At 38.7% G+C, this 19,765-nt stretch overlaps 1 protein-coding gene across 8 annotated transcripts in view; it reads left to right on the top strand.

Moving 5' to 3' along the window:
* LOC139472802 (pleckstrin homology-like domain family B member 1) overlaps positions 1-19,765 on the top strand; it is a 177,689-nt gene that overhangs the window by 107,214 nt on the left and 50,710 nt on the right. For 6 of the 8 annotated variants that reach the window (XM_071255276.1, XM_071255272.1, XM_071255270.1 and 3 more), the window contains 8 exons: positions 540-677; positions 3,197-3,208; positions 9,189-9,398; positions 10,618-10,710; positions 11,205-11,315; positions 12,690-12,809; positions 16,554-16,698; positions 19,252-19,438. In XM_071255276.1, the coding sequence (XP_071111377.1) occupies positions 540-677; positions 3,197-3,208; positions 9,189-9,398; positions 10,618-10,710; positions 11,205-11,315; positions 12,690-12,809; positions 16,554-16,698; positions 19,252-19,438 (1,016 nt within the window). The remainder of the gene's footprint in view (positions 1-539; positions 678-3,196; positions 3,209-9,188; positions 9,399-10,617; positions 10,711-11,204; positions 11,316-12,689; positions 12,810-16,553; positions 16,699-19,251; positions 19,439-19,765) is intronic. The other 2 variants (XM_071255271.1, XM_071255273.1) reach the window with 2 other exon arrangements.

Genomic DNA, 19,765 nt, shown 5'->3' with positions numbered 1-19,765 from the left:
AACTCCTCTCCTCATCTCACCTAACTCCTCTCCTCATCTCACCTAACTTCTTTCCTCATCTCACCTAACTCCTCTCCTCATCTCACCAAACTTCACATCTCTCCTCATCTCACCTAACTCCTCTCCTCATCTCACCTAACTTCTTTCCTCATCTCACCTAACTCCTCTCCTCATCTCACCAAACTTCACATCTCTCCTCATCTCACCTAACTCCTCTCCTCATCTCACCTAACTTCTTTCCTCATCTCACCTAACTTCTCTCCTCATCTCACCAAACTTCTCTCCTCATCTCACCAAACTTCTCTTCTCATCTCACCAAACTTCTCTATCATCTCACCAAACTTCTCTATCATCTCACCAAACTTCTCTTCTCATCTCACCAAACTTCTCTATCATCTCACCAAACTTCTCTATCATCTCACCAAACTTCTCTATCATCTCACCAAACTTCTCTTCTCATCTCACCTCACTTCTTTATCATTTCACTTCACTTCTCTGTCGCCTCATCTCACACCTCGTCTCACCTCTCCACCTTGTAGTTGGAGATGGAGCGTGCGCTGCTGGACGGAGAGCACCAGATGGAGATGGAGCAGTTGCAGCACGACCAGGAGAAGATCAACGACCTCAAGCGACAGCAGGCCGACCTCATCCAGCAGGCCAACCTGCAGCGAGAGAAGGTTGGTGGAGGCGCCTACTACCTTACCACTTCAGTATTCCCCCTCATACAACCTTGTGTCAGCCTGTAGGGGGTTGACCCATCACTGTGGCCGAGGCACCAAGTACCATTATCACGCGATTACTAATAGTTCAGTATCCCCCTCATACAACCTTGTGTCAGCCTGTAGGGGGCCGACCCATCACTGTGGCCGAGGCACCAAGTACCATTATCACGTGATTACTACTAGTTCAGTATCCCCCCGCATACAACCTTGTGTCAGCCTGTAGGCGGTTGACCCATCACTGTGGCAGAGGCACCAAGTAGCATTATCACGCGATTACTAATAGTTCAGAAGTTAGTGGCAGAGGTTGTCAGTCAGTGCATCTTGCATACAGTCTGGTATGGTGTCCGCATATTTGCTAAATGAATGACTAAAATCACAATATTTGTCAAAAAACTAACTTCCTTTCACTCTCCATTTCGTGTTTTCAGACACTTTTTGTCGTCCTCACATCTGATAGATTAGTTAGTTTCACTCGACACAGTTGAAATCACAGTACGCTTTGATTATGAGAAAATCTGGAACTTCTTTAATTGGGAAAAATTAAGTTCACAAAATTAAATTCTCCTTGATGATAAGTCCAAACTTGGTTTTACAAATGTGCTGACTCCATAATATTGAAATCTTGAAAATAATATATGAAAAGCAATGTTCTTTTGATTCCGCTGACCAGAAATAAGTAAAATATAAAAACAAAAAAATTCATTTACTGTTGCTTTTAATTTATATAAATCAGTTAATATATAATTAATATCTGTTAAAAAATTTACCTTAGAAACCAAAAAAACAATTTTGAGAGAAAATAAAAATATATGTTTGAAATTTCATTCTTTTCATATTTTTTCTTTCTTTTTTAACCTACCTGCCTGCATTTATATGCCAAAAATACATAAAACAAAAAAAATATAGTTGGGTCTAAGCTAAAAAAAACCTTCATTAGGCCACACTCATTTTATTTTGTGGATTTTTTAGCTCACCACTAAATAATTTTTTTTATCTAAATTATAGTAGATTATCTGTGATGTTGTATGGGTCAGTAGGTGATGGGAAATATTCTAAATCTGTATAGATGCAGGATGTTTAGTCATTTTACATTTACATTCACATTCACATTCACATTCACATTTACATGTATAAATGCAGGATGTTTAGTCATTTTACATTTACATTCACATTCACATTTACATTCACATTTACATTTACATTCACATTCACATTCACATTTACATTCACATTCACATTTACATGTATAAATGCTCAGGATGTTTAGCCATTTTCCATTTCCATTTACATTCACATTCACATTTACATTCACATTTACATTCACATTTACATTTACATTCACATTCACATGTATAAATGCTCAGGATGTTTAGCCATTTTCCATTTACATTCACATTTACATTCACTTTCACATTCACATTTACATTCACATTCACATTCACATTTACATTCACATTCACATGTATAAATGCTCAGGATGTTTAGCCATTTTCCATTTCCATTTCCATTTACATTCACATTTACATTTACATTTACATTTACATTCACATTCACATGTATAAATGCTCAGGATGTTTAGCCATTTTCCTTTCACATTCACATTCACATTCACATTTACATTTACATTTACATTCACATTTTTATTTACATTTACATTCACATTCACATTCACATTTACGTTCACATTCACATTTACATTCACATTCACATTTACATTTACATTTACATTCACATTTTTATTTACATTTACATTCACATTTTTATTTACATTCACATTTACGTTCACATTCACATTTATATTCACATTCACATTTACTCTCACATTTACATTCACATTCACATTCACAATTACGTTTATGTTCACGTTCACATTCACATTTACATTCACATTCACATTCACAATTACGTTTATGTTCACGTTCACGTTCACATTTACATTCACATTCACATTTACATTCACATTCACATGTATAAATGCTCAGGATGTTTAGCCATTTTCCATTTACATTTACATTTACATTCACATTTACATTTACATGTATAAATGCAGGATGTGTTTAGTCACTCTCCATTTACATTTACATTCACATTCACATTTAAATTTACATTCACATGTATAAATGCAGGATGTTTAGTCACTTTCCATTTACATTCACATTCACATTCACATTTACATTTACATGTATTTACTTCTCATAATGTTTCATTCTGTTTGGAAACGATGTTCAATGCATGTTGACAATTAATTACTTATATGTTTAGTGTTTTAAATAAAAGGCGCAAATAGTTTATGAATATATTTTAAAGAAATTGCTAAATGGATTTTATGTTGTCGCTTTCTCAAACTTTTATCAACATATTCTTAAAATTCTCAAGGGTTGATTGGTTGTACCTAGAAAATTTGTTTGGTATTACAGTGGCTCATACTTTAACAACACTTGTTAATTATGATTCGTATGAATTATTTGTTTCAGCTGAAAAAGAGGGTAGGTTATGCAGATGGTTTAATGCCAGCATGAAGAATGCATGAGTTATCTCCCTTATTTGCTAGTTTCAAAAGATTCTTCATAGATACAGTTTTCTTGACAAATGCAATTGAAATGTAATAAATACATGCATGTGATAATGATAATTTTAATTTATTTTTATTTTTGTGAATAACTATTCATGTTTAAAAATATTCTTTAAAAAAATAACAAAAAAATGTTTAAATGTGCATGAAAATGTTTTTGTGAATCAGCATCTTGCTAAAAAGAGATTTTGAATTATTTAATTTTGGTAAAAGCATGATTATAAAAACTTCTGGCTGTTTGTCATGAGAATATTTCTCAATGGACTTGAGGTGTTTATGTTAGGATATTTCAACTTTAACTGTGACTCTGTCAGATGTTACGAAGTGTTGTGCATGCATGGAACAGCAGAGAGGTTGGATATGGTTGGAATGTAGTATTTAGAGATACACAAACAAATATCGTGAGAGTTCAAAACATACAACAGAAGTCATGTCATGTTGACTAAATTCTTAATTTGTAATAATAATAATGATAAAAATGATAATGTAACAAATGTTATATTTGGGATAACACTTTCTTAGTAAAGTACAGTTTCTCATACTTTTTTGGGTTGAGTCCCATCCGGGATTCGAACCCACACTGCCAGAGTGAGGCACCTAATCCCTAGCACACAAAGTCAGTGATCTAACCCACTCAGCCACAGAGGCTTCCACAAAATGAAAGTCTGACAACTGGTAGTCTAGATCACATACTTTGTGTACCCCTCTGAGTGGGTTAGATCACTGACTTTGTGTGCTGGCGATTAGGTGCCTCACTCTGGCAGTGTGGGTTCGAATCCCGGATGGGACTCAACCCCCAAAAGTACGAGAATCTGTACTTTACTAAGAAAGTGTTATCCCAAAAATAACATTTGTTACATTTGACCACTTTCTAAATGGCCTTGTGTGTTCAATAATAATAATAACAATAATCCAGGTTAGACTAGATCCCAGCAGCCTGTGGTTGTGAGAGGCAGCAATGGACCAGCCGGGTGACCTGGTTGATTGTGTGTCATCGTACTCAGACAGTGGGGATTGTTGCTCACAATATCAATCACTGGTTTTCATGGTCCAGACTCGATTCTTTACAGGCTGCTTTCATATTGCTGGAATGCTGCTGAGTGTGGAATGAATATACCGTATTCGACGTAATAAGCGCCCAGGGCGCTCTCAAAATTAGAAATTGGGAGCTTTTAATAGAATATTTTTTTGGTGGAAAAAAAACAGCCTTGAAAGATAAATTTCGTGGTTTATGCTGACAGCCTGACATGTTTATATACGACAGATATATTTTTCCAGAATTTAATTGCGTATTATACGCGAATAAATAAGTCTTTTGTACATTGATCAATCGGAAGGGGTGCTAATTGGGATTGTTCACCAGGAAATATATTAGTAAATATCGCCGTGGGCGCTTATTAGAGCAGGGCGCTTATTATGTCGAATGCAGTAAGTCCGAGACAAGTAAAATTCAGGAAGGACTAGTGACATTTCGTTGTGTCCGACATCTTGCCCCTTCAGTTGATGGCCGCTCTGTTGTTGATCATTTGTACAGGCGAAGTAATTTCTGCCCTTGTATACAAATCTAAAATACCACACATATTTTTGTGTTTGTGTCGTTTGATACACATCTTGAGAATGCAGGTTTGATTAATATATAAAATATGTTACTTATTTTAATTAGAGAGAACAGGGCGTTGACACTACCCTCTGACCCCTGACCCCTGACCCCAGTGTCTGATGTTTATGTGTAGCGTAATCAATTGCAGGAAGAAACACATGTTAAGAGGCCCATATTATTAAAACTGGGCGTGGTATTTGAAACAAGTTGTATCTCAAACAAACATGAACTATTTCCCAGACAACTAATTATTCTGATGAGGCTGTACTGGTTGTGCTGGTATCTGTGCATGACATAACACTGTGTGTGTAGTAGTGGTAGTTGTTAGGAATGTATTATATTATCTACTCGTCTCCAGTGGTAGTTGTTAGGAATGTATTATATTATCTACTCGTCTCCAGTGGAAGTTGTTAGGAATGTATTATATTATCTACTTATCTCCAGTGGTAGTTGTTAGGAATGTATTATATTATCTACTCGTCTCCAGTGGAAGTTGTTAGGAATGTATTATATTATCTACTCATCTCCAGTGGTAGTTGTTAGGAATGTATTATATTATCTACTCATCTCCAGTGGTAGTTGTTAGGAATGTATTATATTATCTACTCGTCTCCAGTGGAAGTTGTTAGGAATGTATCATATTATCTACTCATCTCCAGTGGTAGTTGTTAGGAATGTATTATATTATCTACTCGTCTCCAGTGGAAGTTGTTAGGAATGTATTATATTATCTACTCGTCTCCAGTGGTAGTTGTTAGGAATGTATTATATTATCTACTCGTCTCCAGTGGTAGTTGTTAGGAATGTATTAAATTATCTACTCGTCTCCAGTGGTAGTTGTTAGGAATGTATTATATTATCTACTCGTCTCCAGTGGTAGTTGTTAGGAATGTATTAAATTATCTACTTGTCTCCAGTGGTAGTTGTTAGGAATGTATTATATTATCTACTTATCTCCAGTGGTAGTTGTTAGGAATGTATTATATCATCTACTTGTCTCCAGTGGTAGTTAGGAATGTATCATATTATCTACTTGTCTCCAGTGGTAGTTGTTAGGAATGTATTATATTATCTACTTGTCTCCAGTGGTAGTTGTTAGGAATGTATTATATTATCTACTCGTCTCCAGTGGTAGTTGTTAGGAATGTATTATATTATCTACTCATCTCCAGTGGTAGTTGTTAGGAATGTATTATATTATCTACTCGTCTCCAGTGGTAGTTGTTAGGAATGTATTATATTATCTACTCATCTCCAGTGGTAGTTAGGAATGTATCATATTATCTACTCATCTCCAGTGGTAGTTGTTAGGAATGTATTATATTATCTACTTGTCTCCAGTGGTAGTTGTTAGGAATGTATTATATTATCTACTCATCTCCAGTGGTAGTTGTTAGGAATGTATTATATTATCTACCTGTCTCCAGTGGTAGTTGTTAGGAATGTATCATATTATCTACTCATCTCCAGTGGTAGTTGTTAGGAATGTATTATATTATCTACTCATCTCTGGTGGTAGTTGTTAGGAATGTATCATATTATCTACTCATCTCCAGTGGTAGTTGTTAGGAATGTATCATATTATCTACTCATCTCCTGTGGTAGTTGTTAGGAATGTATTATATTATCTACTCATCTCCAGTGGTAGTTGTTAGGAATGTATCATATTATCTACTCATCTCCAGTGGTAGTTGTTAGGAATGTATTATATTATCTACTCATCTCCAGTGGTAGTTGTTAGGAATGTTTTATATTATCTACTCATCTCCAGTGGTAGTTAGGAATGTATTATATTATCTACTTGTCTCCAGTGGTAGTTAGGAATGTATTATATTATCTACTCGTCTCCAGTGGTAGTTAGGAATGTATTATATTATCTACTCGTCTCCAGTGGTAGTTGTTAGGAATGTATTATAGTATCTACTCATCTCCAGTGGTAGGTGTTAGGAATGTATTATATTATCTACTCATCTCCAGTGGTAGTTAGGAATGTATTATATTATCTACTCATCTCCAGTGGTAGTTGTTAGGAATGTATTATATTATCTACTCGTCTCCAGTGGTAGTTGTTTGGAATGTATTATATTATCTACTCATCTCCAGTGGTAGTTGTTAGGAATGTATTATATTATCTACTCATCTCCAGTGGTAGTTGTTAGGAATGTATCATATTATCTACTCATCTCCAGTGGTAGTTGTTAGGAATGTATCATATTATCTACTCATCTCCAGTGGTAGTTGTTAGGAATGTATTATATTATCTACTTGTCTCCAGTGGTAGTTGTTAGGAATGTATCATATTATCTACTCATCTCCAGTGGAAGTTGTTAGGAATGTATTATATTATCTACTCATCTCCAGTGGTAGTTGTTAGGAATGTATCATATTATCTACTCATCTCCAGCGGTAGTTGTTAGGAATGTATCATATTATCTACTCATCTCCAGTGGAAGTTGTTAGGAATGTATTATATTATCTACTCATCTCCAGTGGTAGTTGTTAGGAATGTATTATATTATCTACTCGTCTCCAGTGGTAGTTAGGAATGTATTATATTATCTACTCATCTCCAGTGGTAGTTGTTAGGAATGTATTATATTATCTACTTGTCTCCAGTGGTAGTTGTTAGGAATGTATTATATTATCTACTCGTCTCCAGTGGTAGTTGTTAGGAATGTTTTATATTATCTACTCATCTCCAGTGGTAGTTAGGAATGTATTATATTATCTACTCATCTCCAGTGGTAGTTAGGAATGTATTATATTATCTACTCATCTCCAGTGGTAGTTAGGAATGTATTATATTATCTACTCATCTCCAGTGGTAGTTAGGAATGTATTATATTATCTACTCATCTCCAGTGGTAGTTGTTAGGAATGTATTATATTATTTACTCATCTCCAGTGGTAGTTAGGAATGTATTATATTATCTACTTGTCTCCAGTGGTAGTTGTTAGGAATGTATTATATTATTTACTCATCTCCAGTGGTAGTTAGGAATGTATTATATTATCTACTTGTCTCCAGTGGTAGTTGTTAGGAATGTATTATATTATCTACTCGTCTCCAGTGGTAGTTGTTAGGAATGTTTTATATTATCTACTCATCTCCAGTGGTAGTTAGGAATGTATTATATTATCTACTCATCTCCAGTGGTAGTTAGGAATGTATTATATTATCTACTTGTCTCCAGTGGTAGTTGTTAGGAATGTATCATATTATCTACTCATCTCCAGTGGTAGTTGTTAGGAATGTATTATATTATTTACTCATCTCCAGTGGTAGTTAGGAATGTATTATATTATCTACTTGTCTCCAGTGGTAGTTGTTAGGAATGTATTATATTATTTACTCATCTCCAGTGGTAGTTAGGAATGTATTATATTATCTACTTGTCTCCAGTGGTAGTTAGGAATGTATTATATTATCTACTCATCTCCAGTGGTAGTTGTTAGGAATGTATTATATTATCTACTTGTCTCCAGTGGTAGTTGTTAGGAATGTATTATATTATCTACTCATCTCCAGTGGTAGTTGTTAGGAATGTATTATATTATCTACTCATCTCCAGTGGTAGTTGTTAGGAATGTATTATATTATCTACTCATCTCCAGTGGTAGTTGTTAGGAATGTATTATATTATCTACTCATCTCCAGTGGTAGTTGTTAGGAATGTATTATATTATCTACTCATCTCCAGTGGTAGTTGTTAGGAATGTATAGTCAAACCTTTTTTAGTCCTGAATGTGTGTAACATTAGCATAGTGTCTCATAACTTATATGAATGATCCTATACTGGTATAGTATCTGATATGTGCATGGCTCTCATCAGATATACAAGGGGTGTTTCTCGTGCCTATTAAGGAGTAACATTAATATATTCATTTACATTATCGTCAGTAGGCAACATGGCTGTGGATGTGCGTGAAACGAGGGCCAGTCAACTCAGGCTCAATCCACAAAACAGATTTGTGTCCCTTAGGTGTGCCAGGATCCTATAATTGTGGACCTGAAGGGATTCCTGGTCCCTAGCAACCTACACTGGTCGTAAGAGACAATTTATTGGATCGGGTAAACAGACTCTCTGACTTGGTTGATCGTGATTTCACATGCCCCGACGACGAGGATTGTTGCTCACAATATCCTATAATAGTGATGTAGAAGTGTGTCAGCACTATGTCCTCATCATGGGTTTCACCAAATAGTCATGATGTAAAAATGGCTGCAGTTTGGGCTCGCCATGATGTAGTGTTGTACTCACTCACTCACTCACTCACTCACTCTGGTCTCCAGGAGCTGCAGATCCTGGAACAGGAGCGAGGGAAGCTACGAGAGCTGGAGCAGCGACACTACGAGACAGAGCAGCAGCTGGAGAGTTGTGAGGCGGCGGCGGAGGAGGAGGAGGAGGAGGCGGAGACGCTGCAGGAGAAGTACCAGCTGGAGCAGGAGGTCCTCGACAACCAGCGCAGGATCTACGATGACCTGGAGTTCCAGCAGTTTGAGGTGAGTTGCCCTGACCTGGAGTTCCAGCCATTTGTGTGAGCTGAGAATTTGTGTTAGCTGAGTTGAGCCCTGACCTGACCTGCCCATCGGTGTGATGTGAGTTGCCCTGACCTGCCTCAGTAGTGAGGTGACATACCCGTGCTCGTGGGTTTCACAGAAGTGGTAAACGTCTGAGACCTGCATCACTTCGGGCTTTCCTCCCACATTAAGCTGACACGCCGTGATATAGCTGGAATATTGTTAAAAGCGGCGTTAAACCAAACTCACTCACTCACTCACTCACTCAGTAGTGAGGTGAGTTGCCCTGACCTGCCTCAGTAGTGAGGTGAGTTGCCCTGAGCAGCCCCATCGGTGTGATGTGAGTTGCCCTGACCTGCCCCAACGGTGTGATGTGAGTTGCCCTGACCTGCCCCAACGGTGTGAGGTGAGTTGCTCTGACCTGCCCCATCGGTGTGAGGTGAGTTGCCCTGACCTGACCTGCCCATCGGTGTGAGGTGAGTTGCCCTGACCTGCCCCAACGGTGTGATGTGAGTTGCTCTGGCCTGCCCCATCGGTGTGAGGTGAGTTGCTCTGACCTGCCCCATCGGTGTGAGGTGAGTTGGCCTGACCTGCCTCAGTAGTGAAGTGAGTTGCCCTGACCTGCCCCAATGGTGTGATGTGAGTTGCCCTGACCTGCCCCAACGGTGTGATGTGAGTTGCCCTGACCTGCCCCATCGATGTGATGTGAGTTGCCCTGACCTACCCCATCGGTGTGAGGTGAGTTGCCCTGACCTGCCCCAATGGTGTGAGGTGAGTTGCCCTGACCTGCCTCAATAGTGAGGTGAGTTGCTCTGACCTGCCCCATGGGTGTGAGGTGAGTTGCCCTGACCTGCCCCATCGGTGTGAGGTGAGTTGCCCTGACCTGCCTCAGTAGTGAGGTAAGTTGCCTGACCTGCCCCATCTGTGTGAGGTGAGTTTCCCTGACCTGCCTCAGTAGTGAGGTGAGTTGCCCTGACCTGAAGAATGGGTACAGTGTTCAATGCCAGTTCAGTACCCTGGTTCTGATGTAAATGGAATATTGCTCATTTTGTAAATTTCGAGTTGCATAAACCTGGCAAATGTGTTACCGGATTGTTAAAAGTTGTATTTCTAATACTGAAAAAAGGAGGGACCAGTTTTAAAAATTATCTTATTAAATTTAGACAACAAAGAAAATTGAATTTTTGGCTTTTTCCCACAGAGGGAGAGTCGGTTTGAAGAACAGAAGGAGCACCTCAATGACCAGGTGGTGCAGGATAAGAACGTTCTCCTGAAGAAATACAAGGCAAGGGAGGTAAGTCAGGCTCAAGTTCATTGACTTCATTGTGTCCAAAGACACGCCATCAACATACAAGGCTTCAGTGGTGGGCACAAACCTTCCTTTTTAAGCAAAATAATCATTAATACATTCAGGAATTTTATAGGTGATGGGATATATTATAAGAAGACATATTTAACATGTACCAGCTTGGTGAACTTTTAAAAAAATAAATTACAGGATTAATAAATGCGAATTGTCAGTATTGGAGAGGCCACAATAACACTGTTAGAGGTCAAGTTTCAATCTGTACGCATTGGTTTCAGGAACGACTCCAAGAGATTGACCTTCAACAATATCAGTATTGCAGTGGCCACAATAACACTGTTAGAGGTCAAGTTTCAATCTGTACGCATTGGTTTCAGGAACGACTCCAAGAGATTGACCTTCAACAATATCAGTATTGCAGTGGCCACAATAACACTGTTAGAGGTCATGTTCAAATTTCAATCCATACAAATTGGTTTCAGGAACGACTCCAAGAGATTGACCTTCAACAGAAGGACATGATCCGGGTGGTCAAGAACGACCTTGAGGGGCTGGAGAAAGATCGCCTCCAGCTGGTCGACCTGTTCAGAAAGGTAGGACGGGATAGGTGGACTGAGGAACAGCGGAGAAGCATGTTAACTCCTAAACTTTATACACAAACAAACGATGTACATGTACTTTCTTACTGGAATCAATGGGGTCCCACGGGGAGTCAGTCAGTCCCAGGGGAATTCCTAGTTAGAGTAAGTGCTTAGAGTGAGTGAGTGAGTGAGTTGGGTTTAACGCCGCTTTTGACAGTATTCCAGTTATATCACGGCGTGTCAGCTTCATGTGGGAGGAAAGCCCGAAGTGATGCAGGTCTCAGACGTTTACCACTTCGGTGAAACCCACGAGCACGGGTATGGTGCTGACAAACCTAGAAACATAATCGGGGCGAACCGGGATTCGAACCCACAATCATAGGTTTCTGGCGTGCCCAAGGGACGCAACTCTGCACAGCGAATCGCGGCGCCTTAGACGACTGGGCCACCCATGCCCCCGTAAGTGCTTAGAACCTGTGCTGGTTGTAAGAGCTCACTGTATGGATTGGTCCATCAGAGTTTGGTGTTAAACAACAGTGTGTTTGTGAAAGAAGTTAAACTTATCGTACAGATGATATAAAGAGACTGATCATCTACGAACTGTATATATGTCTGCATAGGGATTCGGGCGAAGAATAGGCCCTTGTTCCCAATGCAATGACAAGATCCGGGGTAGAATAGGTCTTCAGCAACCCATGCTTGCCGTAAAAGGCAACTATGCTTGTCATACAAGGCGACTAACGGGATCAGGTGGTCAGGCTCGCTGAGTTGGTTGCTGGATGTCATCGATCCCAATTGCGTGGATCCATGCTCATGATATTAATCACTGGATTGTCTGGTCCAGGCTTGATTATTTACAGACCGCCGTCTTATAGCTGGAATATTGCTGAGTGCGGCGTTAAACAACAAACCAACCAATCGATGTTGGTGTACTATAGGTGCAAAAGGGCTGATAGTGGCATAAAACAACATGCGCTCACTCCTGTATTTCGTTGCATTTTGTTACAAGTGTCGTGTCAAGGATACTTGTGTGCACTCAGTCAGCACCTGTGGCAGCTTGCATGTAATTTTTGTCTGCATCAACATTTTTTGCTTTTGTGTGGTAATATTTTTTCTTCTTTTCTTTGGATTGTTAGACGTCTTCTTAGCACCGATTCATTTTTTTAATTCAGTGTTTGCTTCATTCGTGTCCTTGTGAAATCAGTGGCTTGTGCTAAATTATTATTTTTTTCATTTTATTTTTATTTATTTCTGTTTTCATTTTCATTTAATTTGACCAAACTTCAAAATTCAGATTGTTTTTCAGCCGGTGACTGCTGACATAAAAGTCATATGTGATTTTGATATTATCCCGTAACCATGGTAATGAAGAAATTTGATTTTCAGGAGAAAGCAAAAGTGACAGAGGTTGACCTACAGATTCAGGCACTGTGTCATTCGCTGTCGTTGCCTGATCCAGACGATTCAGGGGACTCTAGTGCCTTCTTATCAGATCTAGACCTGGAGGTATACCATGTCACCATGGAAACACTGGCCACCATGTTTGTTGTCATAACAGGGGTCTCAAAGCCATTTTTTTTATTTTATGGTTTATGACTTTTGGGGCAATTATTAGCTTGGATTTGAATAAAAAATAGTATTAAATTGTGTAACTCAGTATTTGCTAAAGCCTTGTATGTTTATCTAATTGGTTTTATCAGACTGACCAACAACAAAAATGAAATTAGAAAAGGGAAAAAATGGCTTTTGATGAAATGATTTTGGGTCGACTCTCTTTTACAATAAGGTGAAATGAAATAACCCTGAGATTTTATTACCACTCTTCGTAAATAAAAGTGACAAAACACTTTCCATATTCATAAGAAATCTCTGCAAAAAGCAGAAATTGTTAATGGTATGTAGAAAAGCCTGTACTGCGACACAAATTACAATCAACTATTTTTCGGTATCTTGCCATATAAATTTTTTTTCTTTTTTTCTTTCAGTAGCAGTACTATTTTGGTTATTGGAAATTATTATGCATTTAATTTCGACCAACTTATTTGGAAAATAGAAAATCATTATAAAGTCATGGAACGTCCTGGCAAAGTAATATTGTTATATCGGTATTTTTTTATGATGTTTACTGTCAGTGAGAGGAAAAAACAAACTCAACCATCATCTGTTTTCCTTGTTCTGAGTTAATGCTTTCCAAAGATTTTTATTAATTTTGTGATTTTTTATTGATATAATCATGGAAAATGGACATAATACCCTGGGAAAAACATGGGAATATGTCTGGCTGTTAGTTTAGGAACCCTTGCTCCCTGCTGTTTATAAAGTGTTTACTATGATGTCCAGAGACCATTCTAAAGCAGTAAACAGTTGTTTATTTCCTCCACGACGACAGCGGTTGCTCATAAATTATTTCATATTTTTTGTTCTGCTTGTGGCGTTTTGACTCCGGGCCGTTGATCTTTAAACCAACATATGTAAAAAATTCTTGCCTCAGTATAAAAAATGGCACTCTGCTGTCATCTGTCTGAAAATGCTTTCAACAATTTGATTTCATGGGAAAGATTTTAAACTTTATGATTTTGAAGAAAGTCTTTAAAAAAAATAATGTGTACGTAAAATTTTGATCAATTGAAAGAATGTTTTGAATGTACCTATATATTTTCGGCTAATGATTTTTGTTTGAACTTTGAGACCCTTCACCTCATCTATGCACATTTCATTTACAACGAACACGGCACACGGTATCACGTGAACATCCGGGGTAGAATAGGTCTTCAGCAACCCATGCTTGCCGTAAAAGGTGACTATGCTTGTCGTAAGAGGCGACTAACGGGATCTGGTGCACGTGGTCAGGCTCGCTGAGTTGGTTGATGGATATCATCGATCCCAATTGCGTGTATCAACGATCATGAGGTCAATCACTGGATTGTCTGGTCCAGACTCGATTATTTACAGACTGCCGTCATACAGCTGGAATATTGCTGAATGCAGCATTTAACAACAAACAAAATCTGGGGTTGTCAAGTGGTTAAAGCGTTTGCTTGTCACACCAAAGACCCGGGTTCAATTCCTCACATGGGTACAATGTGTAAAGCCCATTTCTGGTGTCCCCCGCCGTGATATTGCTGGAATATTTCTAAAAGCGGCGTAAAACTATATTCACTCTCACTCACTCACTCACTCACTTAGCATGGCGACATGTGTCCTAGTTTCCGGACAGGTTTTCTTAAAATGATTATTTATTTACAAACTGCCATTCAGTAGCAGGAATATTGTTGATGGTATAAGGCAACATTCACTCACTTACTCTGTGAAGTGAAACAAATCTCTGATTAAGCATCTCCGACCCCGTGGGGATTCTGGACGAGTCCCTGCAACCCGTGTTTGTTGTACGAGGGGACTAAATAGATCTGGTGGTCGGGCTCGGCAATTGCGTGGATCGATGCTCATGATGTCAATCACTGGATTGTCTTGTCCAGATTCGATTATGTACAGACCGCCTTCATATGGCTGCAATAATTTTAAATGTGTTAAAAAACAAATACACACTCGTCTTCCTAAATGGTGGTCAGGCTTAGTAATAAGGTTCATTGCGGGTAATCATATCGCAATTACGTGGATCGATGCTCATGATGTCAATCATTGGATTGATTTGTCCTGATTCGATTATGTACAGACCGCCTTCATATGGCTGCAGGGGCGGTCGGGTGGCGTGGTGGTTAAAGCGTTCGCTTGTCACGCCGAAGACCCAGATTCGATTCCCGACATGGGTACAATGTGTGAAGCCCATTTCTGGTGTCCCCCGCCATGATATTGCTGGAATATTGCTAAAAGGGGCGTAAAACCATACTCACTCACTCACTCATATGGCTGCAATATTGCTGAGTATATTGAAGAACAAACACACACATCTTTCTAAGTGTTGGATTTAGGCATTAAAAAGGACGAAGTTTTACGATCTGCTTACTCGCTGTGAGAATGGATTATGTGAACTGCAAATATGGCAATGATTGTTGTGAAATCTCCGTAGACTGGGTCAGTAGGAATGCTAAACTAGAATTCTGTTTTATTTATTTCCTGCATGAGTGTACTGTAGTCTCTGGTTCAGCTATCCATGTTGATGCATGTCATGGTTGTCGGCCTGCAATGTGCAGACATTTCATGGCACAGTATTCAAAAGGTTTTCATGTTAGTAGTGCTTTTGCTTTCAAGTTTTGTTAAAAACATGTCATATATTGAGAAAATTGTTTGTTGATAAATTCAATTGTCATAGTGGCTTCATCAACAACTGTGAAAAAATACCTTTTCTGTCGTTTCCAAATGTTATAGACTTAAAAGACAAGTCCTCAACATGATGGATATTAAGTCTTTGAAAGGCATTTACACATAAGGAATTGGGTGAGTGAGTTAAGATTTAACGTCACATCGGCAGTATTTCAGCCATATCGTGACGAACAAATAAGGAAGAGAATATATGGATGTCAACTTCTTTATTATGAGGAACACAACGTTTCGGAGTATATGCTTACTCCTTCATCAGGTGAATGAATGCGATAAGGCAGAGGGCAAATATAAGTACATTTAAGGACGTGTGTGTGTGTGTGTGTGTGTGTGTGTGTGTGTGTGTGTGTGTGTGTGTGTGTGTGTGTGAAATAGAAATAGGGGGCTCTTATTAGAATATTATTTTGGTGGAAAAAACAGAGTTGAAAGATAAATTTCTCGGTTTATGCTGACAGCCTGAAATATTTATGTACAACAGATATATTTTTCCAAAATTTAATTGCCCATAATTAAGGGTGCATATAACACACGAATGCATATTTTACGCGAATAAATAAGTCTTGTGTACATTGATCAATCGGAAGGGGTGTTAATTGGGATTGTTAACTAGCCAATAAGTTAGCAATAATCGCTGTGGGCGCTTATTAGAGCGGGGCGCTTATTACGTCAAATATGGTATATATAATTTCATTGGAATTAGTTCAAAAGAATTCCGAAATAGTTTTTGAACTAAATTAACCTTAATGCTGATATTCATTTTGATATCCACAAAGAAAAGCTGTTCTTGAAGCCATCATGATTGAATATTGTGTCATTCTTGTACTTAGGTTCTCTGTAATGTGCACACGTTTTAAGCAAGTACATTTTAAACATTTCTTGGTTTCATCATTTGAAAATATTCCTGACATTTGCATACAAATAATCAATTTCGTGTCTACAGATGATTGGAATATAGTGGTTTTGTGTTTCCAGGAGACTTCATTCCGACGGAGGGACTACCTTGAGAGTCCAGTGAGGAAGTTGTCTCGAAGTGACATTCCTGTAGATCACGAACGAAAGAAGTCGGCAACATTGGAAGATATTGAAAGAAACCGATCTCTTTTCTTGGAACAACAAGGTAAGCTCTTTTGAAATCAAGTGATTTGAATATCTGCATAAAATATGCAAATATATTCACCATCAACTGAATAATTTTGTGCTTTCATACAATATGAGTCACAATTCTTTTAGATCCCCAAGTACCCAATGGAGACTTTTTAGGTAGAATGCAAGTATTTTCCAATGAAATGCAGGCATCACATACATAAATTCCACTGCAGAATAATCCACTAAAGTGCAGAGATTTTGACTCAAAAATCTGTATTTAGGTCAATGACTTGGACCCGAGAAATGTACTAAGTCAATAGCAAAAGTCATTAAGTCAGAAAGTTTAAAAAAGACGAAGCATAACAACAAATCAATGCAAGACTGTTCGTGATTGGATAAATGTATACAATCTGGCCAATGAACATCGCGATAAGAAAAGCGCTTGACTAGATGACTCTAGCTCCTGACAGTGTTTCCCTGTGATACGGAAAGTAGGATGCAAAGACACGCACTGCTCAGAGCTTTAATTACGATTTTTGATGTGCATTGTTCTATCATATCGACATAAGTAGGACTAATTGTTACTGTTTACTTTTCTTTTATGAAATTATGACACGTATGACGCTTTAAGTTTAACTAGCATCTCAGTTAATCAAACAATCAGTCAATTTGTAATTTTATCGATCAATGACCGGTGACCGAGAGCTATCTGAAACTCTGACATCTCACAAACCTTATCGACTGCCTCCGTGGTCTAGTGGTAGAGCGTCCTCCCAGAGAGCGGAAGGTCTGGGGTTCGATCCCCAGCCGCGTCATACCAAAAGACGTTAAAAGATGGTACTTGTTGTTACCCTGTCTGGCGCTCGGCATTAAGGGGCTGAAACAAGGACTGGTCGGCTCGGAGTCAGTATACTGTGTCTAAGTTGGGTATTCATGTTAAACTGCTGCATGATATCTCAGTGAGCTAGCACTATAAATCGACATCAGGACTAGTACAAGCAGCCACACACACACACATACACGTGCATACACGTCGCTATATAAGTGCAATAATCTTGGACGGGACGTTAAGCCCCATTTCAGTTCACCTCACAAACCTTATCTTAAGGTTGGTGTGAGTTTGTGACATGTGACACACTTTGGAAGAACAGGAACCGCTTCAAATTAGAAGTCAACAGGTCCATTCACTTGATTAGAATAATACCCGGTAGACAGGACCCATACATAAGTGTCAAAGATGAAACTTGAATACTCAGAATAATCACATGGGAGTAAATGCTGAATGGTTCCAAACCTTATCTTGAACACTGAATCAAATATCCACAAGCGTCAATGCAAGGTAAAGTCATAACCATGTAATTGTGCTTACAGAAGTAAAGGGGGATAACTCTTCAAGACCTATCTTGAGCATCGAGATCAATGATGGCTTGAGAATGCTGAATCGGCAGACTCAGTGTTTCCTTACTGTAGTTCTATATTCTTTGTTTGTTCATTTATTCATTAATTAATCGCTTGATTTTATTAATTGATGTCTTATGTGCTGTGCACATCTTTGACCAAAAACTTCTTTCTTTTCATGTCGCTTTACAACAATGAAAAAACCAAGAGTTTATTTGATAGGCTCAAATCTGTGGTGGATAATCTAAATTGCAGAATATTTTCGATGTATGTTAGATCTTGCTGTATCCCAAGGGGCTTCTGGGAAGGAATGCTGGTCCCAAGCCACCCGTGGTTGTCGTAAGAGGCGACTAACTGGATCGGGTGGTCAGACTTACTGACTTGGTTAATGCATGTCATCGTATCTCAATTGTGTGGATCGATGCTCATGATGTCGATCACTGAATTGACAGTCCAGACTTTGTTTACAGACCCGCTGTCATACAAGGCATAATTCAAATAATGCCTTCATTTCAGTAAACTTTTTCAACTTTTATACGTTTAAGACCAGATTTTGATTCACATGTTAAAATTTTGCAGCGTCCATTCTTGTTGTGTCCATGCATATATGTCTGAGAATACAGGTACCCCTTGCACAAAAAGTGATTTTCTGAAACATAGGTACATTTCTGCATCAAGTGGATACCGTATTCGACGTAATAAGCGCCCCGCTCTAATAAGCACCCACGGCAATATTTACTAATATATTGGCTAGTGAACAAACCCAATTAGCACCCTTCCGTTGGATCAATGTACACAAGACTTATTTATTTGTGTATAATACGCACTCGTGTGTTATATGCACGTTTAATTATGGGCAATTAAATCCTGAAAATATATATGTCGTATATAAATATTTAAGGCTGTCAGCATAAACCACGAAATTTTTTCACCAAAATAATATTCCAATAAGAGCCCCTATTTCTAATTTTGAGAGCTCCCTGGGCGCTTATTACGTCAAATACGGTATTTCTGCAAAATATTCCACTTTCGCAGAACACAGCGGGTATTGTAAATTTGAGAACAAGGTTTTAAATGAAATATGTCTGACATTTGAAAAATTTGGATAATTTCCAAAAGTCTGTAACTATATTATTGTCAAATTGCTCTCAGCTTATTTCAGGAACGTGTTCTTGTTATTCTGCAGGGAACATGATAATTGACCAGGAACGTAAGCGTATTGAGGAGCTGAAGCGACGTGCGGCGGACGAGGGGCGGGCGCAGTGGGAGGAACGCCGGTTACGAGAAAGTAACTGTAAAAGTTTCAACTCCCTGGAGTCGGAAGACTCGAGCATCGCCAGCAGCTGTGAAACTCCCTCCGAGAAGGAAACAAGGTCAGTGTTCATGGCGGGCTTCAAAACTGTAGCGGGGTAGTCTTTGTGATTTTAGCATTCACTCGTCAGTCCGAAGACACTATAGCTGTGAAACACCCCTTCTGTGAACAAGACTTGATCCATGTACTTGGCATGTTTCCCCTGTGGGGATTTTGGTCACGCAAAAACTGGAGCGACTTGGGCTTGGATGGGTCCAAATTTACTACCCGGGTGCCCAACACCCTATTACCATGGTACCCGCCACCCTATTACCATGGTAACTGCTGTAGGTCTCAAGAGTTGGGCAGAAAGGGTCCATATGGGAATTGTTTTGCCGCAGCCCTATCA

The sequence above is a fragment of the Haliotis cracherodii genome, unplaced genomic scaffold (genome assembly GCF_022045235.1).
Source record: "Haliotis cracherodii isolate W230 unplaced genomic scaffold, xgHalCrac1.p SCAF_25, whole genome shotgun sequence".
Lineage (NCBI taxonomy): Eukaryota > Metazoa > Mollusca > Gastropoda > Lepetellida > Haliotidae > Haliotis > Haliotis cracherodii.
This window is presented reverse-complemented; position numbering and strand designations above follow the sequence as displayed.